This window comes from Acinonyx jubatus, chromosome B1 (genome assembly GCF_027475565.1).
Source record: "Acinonyx jubatus isolate Ajub_Pintada_27869175 chromosome B1, VMU_Ajub_asm_v1.0, whole genome shotgun sequence".
Classification (NCBI taxonomy): domain Eukaryota; kingdom Metazoa; phylum Chordata; class Mammalia; order Carnivora; family Felidae; genus Acinonyx; species Acinonyx jubatus.
The window spans coordinates 43,223,968-43,237,804 of NC_069382.1; the positions used below are offsets into that span (position 1 = coordinate 43,223,968).

The window sequence follows — 13,837 nt, forward strand, 5'->3', positions numbered from 1 at the left end:
TCATTATTAGTATGTAGAAATGCAATAGATTTCTGTTTGTTGACTTTGTATTCTGCAACTTTACTGAATTCATTTATTATAATATTTTTTTGGTGGAATATTTAGGGTTTTCTATATCTAGTATTAGGTCATCAGCAAATAATGACAGTTTTACTTCTTCCTTATCAATTTACATGTCTTTTATTTCTTTTTCTTGTCTTAATTGCTGTGGCTAGGACTTACAATACTACACTAAATAAAAGTGGCAAGAGTATACATCCTTGTCTCTTTTCTGCTTTTATTTTATTATTTTTTAATAATTTTTTAAAGTCTATTAATTTTGAGAGAGAGAGAACACAAGTTTGAGAGGGGGAGAGAAAGAATCCAAACCAAGCTCTGCATTATCGGCGCAGACTCAGTGTGGGGCTTGGACTCACAAAGGTCATGACCTGAGCCAAAATCAAGAATCAGACACTTAACCGACTGAGCCATTGAGGTGCCCCTTTTCCCTGATCTTAAAGGAAAAACTTTTAGCTTTTTGCCATTTAGTGTATTGTTAGCTGTGGGTTTTTGAGGTGTGACCTTCAGTATGTTGTGGTATGTTCTTTGATACCCATTTTATTGAGAATTTTTATCATGAATGAATGTCAAATTCTTTTCTGCATCTATTGAGATGTTCATAGGATTTTTATCCTTCCATTTTGTTAATGTATACCAGGTTGATTGATTTGTAGATATTGAACATCCTTGCATCTCTGGAACAAATCTCATTTGATTGTGGTGAATGATCTCCTTTTGTTGAATTTGATTTGCTAATCTTTTGTTGAGGATTTTTGGATCTGTATTCATCAGGTATATTGTTCTGTCATTTTCTTCTTTTTCTTTTGTAGTGTCTTGGTCTAGTTTGGCATAGGATAATACTGCCCTTGTAGAATGAATTTGTAAGTATTCCTTCCTCTTCTATTTTTTGGAATAGTTTGAGAAGAATAGGTATTAATTCTGCTTTAAATATTTGGTAGAATTCACCTGTGAAGTGATCTGGTCGTTGACTTTGTTGGGAGTTTTTAGATTATGGGTTGAATTTCATTACATTGGTCTATTCAGATTTTCTTTTTTCTAATTCAGTCTTGGAAGATTCTATATTCCTAGGAATTTATCCATTTCTTCTAAGATATCTGATTTGTTGCCACATAGTTTTTCTGGTAGTCTATCCTAATGCTTTGTGTTTCTGTGGTGTTGGTTGTTAACTTCTCTTCTTTCATTTCTTTTTTACTAAAAATTTTTTTTTTAATGTTTATTTATTTTTGAGAGAGACAGAGAGTATGTGGGCGGGGGAGGAGCAGAGAGAGAGAGAGGGAGGGAACACAGAATCAGAAGCAGGCTCCAAGCTATGAGCTGTCAGCACAGAGCCTGACATGGGACTCGAACTCACAAACCATGAGATCATGACCCGAGCCGATGTCAGACACTTAACCGACTGAGCCAGCCAGGTGCCCCTCCTCTTTCATTTCTGATTTTATTTATTTGAGTTCTCTCTCTCCTTATTGTCTGGCTAAAGGTTTATCAATTTAGTTTATCTTTTCACAGAACCAGCTCTTAGTTTCATTGGTCTTTCCTACTGTTTTTTTAGTTTCTATTTCATTTATTTCTGCTCTGACCTTTATTGTTTCTTTTTTCTACTAGCTTTGGCTATTTTTTTCTTTTTCTAGTTCCTTTAGAATTAAAGTTAGGTTATCTGTTGAGATTTTTGTTTCTTGTGGTAGGCCTGTCTTGCTATAAATTTGCCTCTTTTGAACCATTGTGTTTCTATTTTAATGTCTCCAGGTATTTTTAAAATTTCTTTCTTGACCCTTTGCTTGTTTAGTAGCATGTTGTTTAGCTTCCATGTGTTTGTGTTTTTTGCAGGTGTTTTCTTGTAATTGATTTCTAGTTCTATACTGTTGTGGTCAGAAAAGATGCTGGATATAATTTCAGTCTTCTTAAATGTATTGAGACTGCTTTGTGGCCTAACATGTGATCTGCCGTGGAGAATGTCCCATGTGCCCTTGAAAAGATGTGTATTTTGGCTTTTTTGGCTGGAGTGTTCTATATATATCTGTTGAGTCCATCTGCTTTATCGTGTCATTCAAAGCTACTATTTCCATATTGATTTTGTCTGGATGATCTATCCATTGATGTAGGTGGGTGTTAAAATCTCCTATGATTATAATAATTTGTTGTTGTTGTTATTTGAGAGAGAGAACATGCAAGTGGGGGACAGAGGCAGAGGAATAAAGAGAGAGAGAGACTCTTAAGCAGGTTCCACACTCAATCCAGAGCCCAATGCAGGGCTTGATCCCATGACCCTGGTAACATGACCTGAGCCAAAATCAAAAGTTGGACGCTCAACCAAATGAGCCACCCAGGTACCTCTAAAGCCCCCTACTACTATTGTGTTACTGTCAAACTTCTCTTTTATGTCTGTTAATTTTTGCTTCATATATTTCCGTCCTTTTATGTTTGGTATATCAAATATTTACAATTGTTACATCCTCGAGTTGTTGTATAACAATGCCTTTGTCATTATGTAATGCCCTTTTTTGTCTCTTGTTATAGTCTTTTAAGGTCTATTTTGTCTGATAGAAGTATTACTGCAGTTTTTTTTTCTTCCATTGGTATGGAATATCTTTTTCCACTGCACTTTCAGTCTGTATGTGTCTGTGGGTCTTAAGTGAGTCTCTTGTAGACAGCATATAGATAGGTCTTGTTTTCTATCCATTCAGTTGCCTTATGTCTTTTGGGACATTTAGTCCATTTACATTTAAAGTAATTAGTGATAGGTATGTACTTATTGCCAGTTAATTGTTTTTTGGTTGTTCTTGTTCTCTGTCACTTTCTTCTCTGGTGCTTTTTCCCTTGTGATTTGATGACTTTCTTTAGTGTTATGCTTGGATTTCTCTCTCTATTTTTTGTGCATCTATTATAGGTTTTTGGTTTGTGGTTACCATGAGTTTCATGAATAACATCCTATGTGTATGGTTGTTTAAGTTCAAACATATTCTAAGAACACTACATTTTTACTTCCTCTCTCCCATGTTGTATGTATATGACATCATATTTTATATCTTTTTATTTTGTGTATCCTTTAATTTTTGTAGATATAGTTGATTTTACTACTTTTGTCTTTTAATCTGCATACTAGCTTTATAAGATTGACTACCTTTACTTATGTTTGCTATTACCAGTGAAATTGTTTCCTTTTATAATTTTCTTCTTGTTATACCTTTTTTCCTGCTTAAAGAAGTCCCTTTAACATTTCTTTTTTCCCTTTTTAACATTTCTTGTAAGGCCAGTTTAGTGGTGATAAACTCCTTTAACTTTTGTTTCTTGGTGAAACTCTTTATCTCTTCTTCAATTCTGACTGATTACTTTGCTATATGGACTATTTTTGGATGTAAGTTTTTTTTTTTTTTTCCCCTTTCAGCACTTTGAATATATCATGCCACTCCCTTCTGACCTGCAAAGTTTCTGTTGAAAAATCAGTTGATAGTGTTATGAGGTTTCCTTGTACATAACTATTTGCTTTTCTCTTGCTGCTTTTAAGATTCTCTTTCTATTTTTAATTTTTGATATTTTAATGTATCTTGGTGTGGATCTCTTGGATCCATCTTATTGGGGCTTTCTTTGCTTCTTGGACCTGGATGTCTATTTCCTTCCTCAGGTTAGAGAAGTTTTCAGTTATTATTTTTTCAAATAAGTTTTCTGCCCTTTCTCTCTCCTTCTTCTGGGACCCCTATAATGTGAATGTTAGTATGCTTGATGTTGTTCTATTGGTGCCTTAACCTATCCTCATTTTTTAAAAGTTTATTTATTTATTCACTTAAGTAATCTCTGTACCCAACATGGGGCTCAAACTCACAACCTCAAGATCAAGAGTTGCATGCTCTTCCAACTGAGGTAGTCAGGTGCCCCAACCTATTCTCATTTTTAAAAAATTTTGCTGTTCAGTTTGGGTGCTTTCCATTACCCTGTATTCCAGAGATCTCTGATCTGTTCTTTTGCTTCCTCTAATCTGCTCTTGATTCTCTCTAGCATATTTCATTTCAGTTATTGTATTCTTCAGATCTGATTGGCTCTTTTTATATTTTCTGTCTCTTTGTTGAAGTTCTCACTGAATTCATCCACTTTCCTTTCAAGCCTGGTTAGCATCTTTATGACCATTACTTTGAACTCTTTATCAGATAGATTGCTTATCTGTATTTTGTTTAGTTCTTTTTTGGAGGTTTTGTCTTAATTCTTCCACTTGGAACATATTCCTCTGTTTTCTCATTTTGTCTGACTTTCTTTGTTCCTGTGTATTATGTAGGTCAGCTATGTTTCCTGGTCTTAAAAAGTAGTTATCTTATGCAGAAGGCATCCTGTAGTGTAATCCTCCTTGTCACCAGAACCACATTATCTTCTGGCTCCTTGTGTCCTCCTGTTGTGACTGGGCCCTCATTGCGGTGAGTGTGCTGCTGGTGGGTGGGCTGGCCGTTACCCCAGGTATGGGCAATAACCAGTCACAACTACTGCAAGTGCACTGGTGGGCAGTGCTTGACCCTATGCAGGGCTGTCCCCAGGCCTTCTGGCTGCAGTGCAGTCAGTTCCAGCACAGCTGAAGCTATAGTTCAGCTGTAGCTTCTGAGGGCATGCTGGCGGGTTGGACTGGCCCCCTGAAAAGCTGGCTGAGCAGCTTGACCACAATTGTTGTGGGCATGCTGAGGGCAGAGCTGGCTCACCCCTTTCCCTGGGACAGAGGTCACATTGAAGGAGTGTTGGTCCTGGACCATGGCTGCCTGAAGGTTGTGGTGGGTTGGTAGTCATTTTGGGGGGATGTCGCTCCTGATCAAGGCTACCTGCTGGGTGTGGTGGGGTAGGAGCTGCTTTGGAGGGTCCCTAGTTGGGATGGGTGGGTTGGATGGGGCAGGTCCACAGGGGAACTCCAGGGTGGGCAAGTGGTGCTAGCAGGGTAGATGGAGAGTGTCAGAACTGGCTCCTGCAAGTGTCCAGCCAACTAGGCTGAAAGGAGGGCAAGAAAAATGACTCACCAGCACTTCTATTCCTGGAGAAAGCTGTTACAGATCCCTGCCCTTCTGGCATATGTCTTAAATCTCAATAAATCCCCTTCACTATAACTTAGGCATTTTCAAACTGCTGCTTCTGTACTGGGTCTCAGACCAAGTGCTATGGAGTGCTGGCCCTTTAAGAGCAAAGTCTTGGTTTTCTGTAGCCCTCTGGATCTCCCAGAGTTAAACTCTGGATTTTCAATGCCAGACATTATGGGGATTCGTCTTCCTGGTTGCAGGAGGACCCCAGGACCAGGAGTCCCCATTGTGGGGCTTGACCCCCTCCTCAGGGAGGACCTCTGTGCCTGTGATATTCCTCCCACTTGGAGGTCACTGCACCAGGGGTCTGGTTCTTGATCACATGTCTGCCCCTCCTCCCCTTCTCATTGTGGCCTTCTCTTTGTGTCTTTAGTTGTGGGCTGATCTGTTAGTCTTCAGGATGTTTTCAGAGTGAGTGGCATGACATGTAGTTGTTGTCGTGGTGTGTCTGTGGAGAAGGGGAGCTCAGGATCCTCCTACTCTGTCATCTTCCCCCATTCTCGTGGCTACCATTTTTAATTCCCTTTTTCTTTTCTTAACAGTGTCCTTTGAAAAGCAGAAGTTTTAAATTTTGAAGTCCATTTTGTCAATCTTTTCCTTTCATAGTTCATGGTATTTCTTTAGAAAAATCTTTGCCTAACCCAGTGGTATATTTTGTCTCATGTTTTACTCTAGAAGTTTTATGGTTTTGACTTTAGTATTAGGTTTATGAACTAATTTTAGTTATTTTTTTTTGTATAATATAAAGTAAGGGTTGAGGTTCACTTTTTCTATATTGATATCCAGTCAGTTGTTCCAGCCCCGTTTGTTGAAAATGATGTCCTTTCCCCTTGAATAGCCTTGGCACCTTTGTGGAAGATCAGTTGATCATGTAACTATGGATATCAATATTTTAAATATTTGTTTATTATTTTTCATAATGAGCATAACGCATTTTTACCAAACAAGGAATTAGTGGGTGGGTAAAGTTATGCTGTAGGTTGATATCCCCAGAAATCTGGCAGGTAAATGGAGATATACTAATTATAAGCCCTTAAAGGACAAGGACTGTTTCTTTCATTTATTAATTGAAGAATATTGAATAAGACATACATGGTCTCTGCCCATCTCTGTCTTCATAAAGCATGCAGTCAAGTAAGGGAGACAGACAGTAAGAATGTATAAACATATGTTTGTATAACATATATTAAGTCGCCATAAAGGAGAAAAAGCAGGCTTAGTCGGTAGAATGAGCATGGGACCTTGGAAGCCCTCTCAGAAAGATTATGTATGTTCTGGTAGCTGGAGTAGCACATGCGAAATTCCTGATTAACAAAGATTAAGTTGGCATATTTGAGAAACTGAAAAGAAGCCCGTGTGTCTCTGCAAGCAGAAAGTGTTGGTACGTGACTTTGGAAATGTAAACTGAGGTCTGACCGTGCAGGGGCTTGCTGACCAAGATAAGTAGTCTGGATTTTATTTGAGTGCATTGAGAAGGCACTGAAGGTTTGTTCTTTTGTTTTTGCTTAAGACTATGTATGTCTAGATCAATACATTAAATGTAAGTAGCAGCTCAGAAACCTCCATTATGGTCTTGTCCAGTGTTTATAGCCCGCCACCCCACCCCCTGCCCACCTCCCATTAAGCAAGTACTATTCTGACACATGTCTCCATTATTGTTAGTTTTAACTTTATTCTGTTTTTGAACTTTATATAAATGAAATCACACTGTGAACTATATAAATGGAATCATTGTGTCTGGCTTCTTTCACTCAAAATGACATTGTTGAGAGTCATCCATGTTGTTGAGTGTAGCAATAATTTACTTTTCTTGCTGTATTTTGAGGGATAGTTAAGTGACTGAGTTAGTTTTTAAAAGGTGACTGGCTGTTGTATGGGAAGATAGATTACACCCAGGCAGGAGAAAAAACATGGAGACTGGGAAGGTAACTATGGAATAGACAAAGTGAGGAGCTTGGACTAGCATGAAGAAGAAAAGATACGGAATGAAATAGACAAATATGAAATGTATACTTTGGAGATAAAACTCAGGGAGTTTAGTGATACATTGGGTAAGAGTAAGAATGAGGGTAAGGGATGTATCATAGTCCCAGGTTTCTGGCTTGGCAACTGATAGATGGAGTTTCACTTTTTTTTTTTCCTCCTAGGAAGGACTGGAGGAAGGACACATTCAAGTAGAGTAAAAACTGAGTTTATTATTAGGTCTTTTAAGCTGCTTGTGATATATGAGGGAAGCTGTCAGACATCCATTTGGATTGTGGCTATGGAGCATATTGGAAAAAAGTGCAAAGTAGGGATAGTTTACAGATTATGGGGCAGCTGCCATGTAAAGAGTACTATATTAAGAAGGTTTGAATATCACCATTTTATTCAACTTCTGTTAGCTGTGTGTGTGATTAAGGGCAAACCACTTGATCTTTTTGAGGGCCATTTCTTTACATCTCTAAAATGGGAATAATACTTGGCTTCATAGAGTTAAATAAAGTGTAATATGTGAGCAAGACCACATTTTATAGTTATTTGGACCAGTGGATGCTTGGAAAAGTTTAGTCACGTGTATACAATTTGAGTTGGTAGGAAAGTCAGATTATGGAAAACCTTGAAAGGCATGGAAGAAACTTGGTATAATATGGAGCCTTAGAGTTCTTAGTACGGGAATAGATTTATCTAAATTTGATTTAAGGACACATCTTCTAAATGCTATTCAGGAAGAAGTTAAAGATGAGAAATATCTAGAAAATCAGTTGTCATAGTTGAGGATTAAGGTGCTGAGGGCCTGGCCTGACATGGATGTAGAGATCAAAGAACAAATCAGAGATTTCAGTGGAAGAAACTACAGGATTTGTTCAATGCCTCATTTTATGGCTTAACAGCGGGGGGGAAGAATCAGTGACTAAGACCATGTGACTAAGGCTTTGAGCTTGGGAAACCAGAAAAATAGTGGAAGCAATGACAAATCTGGGGTAGCCTAAAAGGAAAACTGAGTTAGGGAAAGGACAGTTCATTCAGTTTTGAATGTATGACTCTTATAGTGTGGTTGTCTTTGGGTAGGTGGATATTCTCTGGCAGTTAGATATTGTGGTAAAGACTGTAGAATTAGAAGTCAAGAGATTAATTCTTTTTTGAGTTTAATCACTAATGAGCTTTGTGGTCTTGGAAATTTTAGCATCTCAAATATTAAATGTAGTTGTCTAAAAAATGAAGCTAATACCCGCCCTGTCAGCCTTACAGGATTGCTTTGAGGATCAAATAAGAATGCTTATGAAAATACTCTGTAATTGTAAACTCCCATATAATTATAAGGTGCTAATGTTATTTCTTAGTTCAAATTAAAATGAAATACTTGGTTCAGGGCTAGAGAAGAAAAGGAGAAGATACCAAACTTCTTAAAAGTTTGTGTTTGGAACTAAATCGGAAACATCAGAAACCTTAGTCTCTGAATACATATGCCTGAAAACCTCTGTAGACTATAATTTGGGAGACTAATCTGGAAGCTGATCTTGTATATGACAGTTATGAGAACCAAAAACACAGATTGCATCTTGTCAAATGCCAGTATTTAACTTGACTTCAAGTTGGAAGTTCAAAGAACTTTTGAATTCCACCTGTATGGTTGCCCCATGTATGTTTACAGAATTTTAGAACATACCATTCTTATGTCTGTAAGCTGTACATTTTGGCCAAGGTTCCATTTAGGGTAATGTTTCAGTTTTCTTCAGCTATTTGTAAAGAAGTGATTCCTAACATTTATCAGCATTATCAGTATGGTATGTTGGTTGGCATCAGCAGCTCTGAAACCAGACTGTTTAGATTAAATCACAGCTCTGTCAATTAATGACTAGACTTGTACACTTGAGCACATCATTTAACCTCTCTTTGCCTCTATTTCCCCATCTGTAATGGGAACTAACCTGAAGGTTTTGGGGAGGATTGAATGTAGTACTGTATGGAAAGCAATTAGAATGGTACCTGGCACATAAGAAGTGCTATTTAAGTGTTAGTTGTGGTTATTATAGAACAGTTTGTTGTTATTTTGGCAGTGATCAAAGAATAAAGTACGTGAACAAGAGATTTTGATCCTCTCAGAACTTACAGCTGAGAGAAGTGGAAGGGTGTCGTGGTAAACATAATGGGCTGTAGAGTTATATTTACTTAGATTCATATAGTAATTCTGCCCCCTTTGCTTTATGGTTTCAGCAAACCACCTAATCCCTCTGAAGCTCAGTTTCTTTGCCTATGAACCAGGAGTCAATGTCTATCCTACAGAGTTGTTATGAGGATTAAATGAGATAATGTATAAAGTGTTTGACCCAGAGTAGATGCTAAAAAATGAGAGAGTTGTCTAATACCCCCGGTCCCCTGCCATACTGGTATAGAGCGGTATGGGCAGTTTGATTTCCTCTATGCTCTCTTTTTCTTTGCTTGCAATTATAGAACTTCTAAATTTCTTTCCATTTGTTAACAGAGTAAACAGCACCTGTTTAATTGGATATACCTTGAAAAGTGTATTGTCAGCTATGATTTCCCTCTTCCTTTGCTGTTTTGGGTTATGTGCTTTATTATTATGGCAAATCCTACTAGAATCAAGATGGTAGACATTATTAATTGGTCATAGAATTGGCTGCACTATAGCCTCAAAATCCTTCTTCAGGATAAGAAGCTAAAATCAGCTCATCAGACTCAATACAGTAGAGAAATCCTCTCTGCCTTAGAGCTTTCTAGAAGAAATGTTTATGGGATTATCAAACTAATATCTGAGCTGTCCATTAATCCTCTCTCAAGATATGGGCTTGTCAAACTTTATGACAAAACAGAGTGGTTGTAGAGCATTTCCTGACAGATGTGCTTATCTGTATTACAACATTGTTACACAATATGAGCATCTTTAGGCACCTTCCAGACAGGGTGCAATAATCTTAAAAGCGACTACAATGCAAAGATTGTAATGCAGTGACCCAACTAAGTGTGCATCGGAATCAGCTGGAATGTGGACTTAAAACAGACATGCTGTAGGCCTCCCCCGAGATTTATTGAATCAGATTCATCAGTAAATAGACCTTGACATGTGCATTTTGTAAAACTACCCCAGATGATTCTATTTATGCCGCTGGTTAAAAACAACTCAAATACTGTCAAGACTGTTAGGGAATCAGCTATCCTCATATACTACTGACTGGTATGAGGGTGAATTGATATATAGCACAGCCTATAGAACTGTTTTGCAGTATCTATCAAAATTTCAAACTTTCCAATAGGAATACATACCTGCACAAAGATCTAGTTTCAAGAAAGTTCCCTGTTGTATAATATCAAACAATTGTGAGCAACTAAGTGATTGTCCGTACACAGATGGTTAAGTACATTGAGTTAAATACCACAAGGAAACTATGTAAAGAATAAGGTATACATGAAACATATACATGCCAAGGTAGAAAGATATCTAGGATATATTGTTAAGTTGAATAAGCAAGTTACAGAATAAACCCTATTTTTAAAATTTTGTATCTAAATATATAGAGAAAGATTTGGAAGAATACTCATCAAAATATTTACAGTGGTTATCCATGACAGAAGAATGGGAATGATGGAGGAGGGAGGCATAAACCTTTCTACTTTTGTGTTTAAAATATTTGCTGGGAACGTGGGTGGCTCAGTCGGTGAAGCATCTGACTTGAGCTGAGGTCGTGATCTCACGGTCTGTGAGTTTGATCCCTGCGTCAAGTACTGTGCTGACAGCTCAGAGCCTGGAGCCTGCTTCGGATTGTGGGTCTCCCTTTCTGTCCCTCCCCCACTCACGCTTTGTCTCTCTCTGTCTCCCAAAAATGAATAAATGTTAAAAAAATTATTTTAAATGTGTGCAATAAGATTTTGTTATTTTTGTAATGATAAAGAGAACCACTGGGCAAAACATGAATGATTTAAAGGAAGCTTGTATGGAACCTAATTTATATGTGTCAAAACATTGCTTACTTTGGAAATACCAATTTTAACCTGAGACTTACAATTTCTAACTTGGGAAACATAAAGGAATGCAAAACAATTTTGGATGTTTGCTAAGAGGATAAAATTTTGTTACTGAAATTGTGAAAGTAATTGAGAGTTTCAAATAGATAAGCATTTAAAGTAAAAGGCGTTTACCTTGTATCAGAATTATATTGGCTACTTGTTTTAAAAATCCTTAGTGCTTGTGTATATCTGGATATGGCAATTGAGTACAGGACATTGTAGTGACTTTTTTTTCAATTGATAAGCCTCTAGCCTGTGGGGATATTAACACCTTTTAATCTCCTCTTTTAAAACTTTAGGCCCGATGAGAGAAAGGGAAAGTTAAGGATGCTGGAGCAGAACAATGGATTTCTCTTTCTCTTTCATGCAAGGGATCATGGGAAACACAATTCAGCAACCACCTCAACTCATTGACTCCGCCAACATCCGTCAGGAGGATGCCTTTGATAACAACAGTGACATTGTTGAAGATGGTGGCCAGACACCATATGAAGCTACCTTGCAGCAAGGCTTTCAGTATCCACCTACAACAGAAGATCTTCCTCCACTCACAAATGGCTATCCACCATCGATCAGCATGTATGAAACTCAAACCAAATACCAGTCATATAATCAGTATCCCAATGGGTCAGCCAATGGCTTTGGTGCAGTTAGAAACTTTAGCCCCACTGACTATTACCATTCAGAAATTCCAAACACAAGACCACATGAAATTCTGGAAAAACCTTCTCCTCCGCAGCCACCACCTCCTCCTTCGGTACCACAAACTGTGATTCCAAAGAAGACTGGCTCACCTGAAATTAAACTAAAAATAACCAAAACTATCCAGAATGGCAGGGAATTGTTTGAGTCTTCCCTTTGTGGAGACCTTTTAAATGAAGTACAGGCAAGTGAGCACACAAAATCAAAACATGAAAGCAGAAAGGAAAAGAGGAAAAAAAGCAACAAGCATGACTCATCTAGATCTGAAGAGCGCAAGTCACACAAAATCCCCAAATTAGAACCAGAGGAACAAAATGTAAGTTGAAACATTTGAAAAATTTTGTAACCTTTCAGATTTACTGGAAGTCCAAGAAATATTTTTCAGTTTTTATCTCTTCAAATATAAATATTCCTGATAACTTCTTTCTTCTAATCCCTAGTAAGGAACTTGGGATGTTATTATAGGTGCTGAGTAAGAAATTTTTTGAATAAATGAATGGACATCATTAGAGGGAAGAAATATTTTTAAGACATCGGACACTAAGAATCTTGCTGCTTATGTTTCTTTGTCTAATAGCTTCACTTATTTCTATTTGCTTATAATAAATTCCTGGTTTCTAAAGATGAAGAAAGGCAGAGAAGATGGTTAATTATATTGGTTTTCTTTATTTTGAACTAACTTTTCCCCGGAGAGCTTAGATTTAAACACTCATTACCATTGTATTTGCTACAAAATAATGTGAATAAAGGAACTCTTTGTATTAAAATCAGAGTTAGTATTCATATATATTAAAACTTTAGGTGGACTGTATGTTAACTAAAACTGAAATAAAAAAATCTTCAGGTGGAATTTTTATAAAAGTCATTCTTCATAGGTAACTTAAGATGCATGCTGCCAATTTTTCAAAATATCTCTGAGGTTTCAGTATGAATTTACTTAATAATAGGTATGTAACAGATCAATCCTAGCTTGAATGAAGAGTTTTTAATTACTATTCTAATACATGATATGAATTGAAGACATTTCCCAGACATTGATTTGAGAAGAAATAGATATTTTTATAATACTAGTCTGCTTTTCTGTCTGATCTGGTATGCCTGAATAAGTTAATTTATTATCTTCTGTTTAAAGAAATGTTTACTTCATACCAACTCACCTTTCCCTCAGTAGCTGGGTTCCAGTACTTCATTCAACTCAAATGTGATCATTTTCTAGAGTAAAAGGCCACACTGATTCTAGACTCTCATGAGTCCCGGTGTAATATTTCAGTTTTTCTCATTTTTCTATAGTTTTATTTATTAATTTAACGATACTGTTTAAGTATCTACTCTTAAAGTAGGGCAAGGAATGAAAGTAAAGATGCGTACTTCCAGGTTGCTTATATTCTAGTAAGAGGAGCCAGAAAATACATGCATACATATGTACATACATTCAAACATACATATAATATAGTTTGTATAGTATAGTATAGTAGGATAGTATAGTATAGTATAGTTTAGGTAGTATTAAGTGCTGTAAAGAAAATAAAACTGGGTAATGAGATAAAGAGTAATTAGAGACACTTTAGCTATTCTGGTGTCTTAGTTCTGCATTTGTAAAATGAAGGCTTTGTAGCTAAGTGTTTTCTGAAATGCCTACATTTCTGAAATCATTTCTTAAATGCCTCACCCCTTGAACTTAGCTCACATAGTATCTTTTACAGACTGTATAAGTACAGCCAAGTGAGCACACATTGAGCACATCAATTACTTCATTAAGTAAATGAATAAATGGAAGGAGAAAAGTTAACTTTTTGCATTCCAGATGCATTCACTGTAGCATTTTTTCCCTAGACCTACAGTGAAAAGGTATGTGATACACTGTGACCCTTGGGAATCACAAAAATGCATAAAACCTGAATTTGGTTAAAACCAGAGCTAAAGCTTAGTTCCTGAGAACTGTTTTGTTGGCCCATCTTGCTTTTGCTCTAGACAATCTGGCAGATAGGAGAATATCCAATTTTACTTACTGGGCTAGACTTTTTACC

General features: G+C 37.0%; 1 protein-coding gene across 7 annotated transcripts in view; it reads left to right on the forward strand.

Moving 5' to 3' along the window:
- The window catches only part of NSD3 (nuclear receptor binding SET domain protein 3), a 116,595-nt gene that overhangs the window by 32,968 nt on the left and 69,790 nt on the right, over positions 1–13,837 (forward strand). For all 7 annotated transcript variants that reach the window (XM_027070601.2, XM_053216592.1, XM_053216595.1 and 4 more), the window contains one exon: positions 11,408–12,126. In XM_027070601.2, coding sequence (XP_026926402.1) covers positions 11,452–12,126 — 675 coding nt within the window. In that variant the 5' untranslated portion in view covers positions 11,408–11,451. Of the gene's footprint in view, positions 1–11,407; positions 12,127–13,837 lie in introns of those variants that run through there.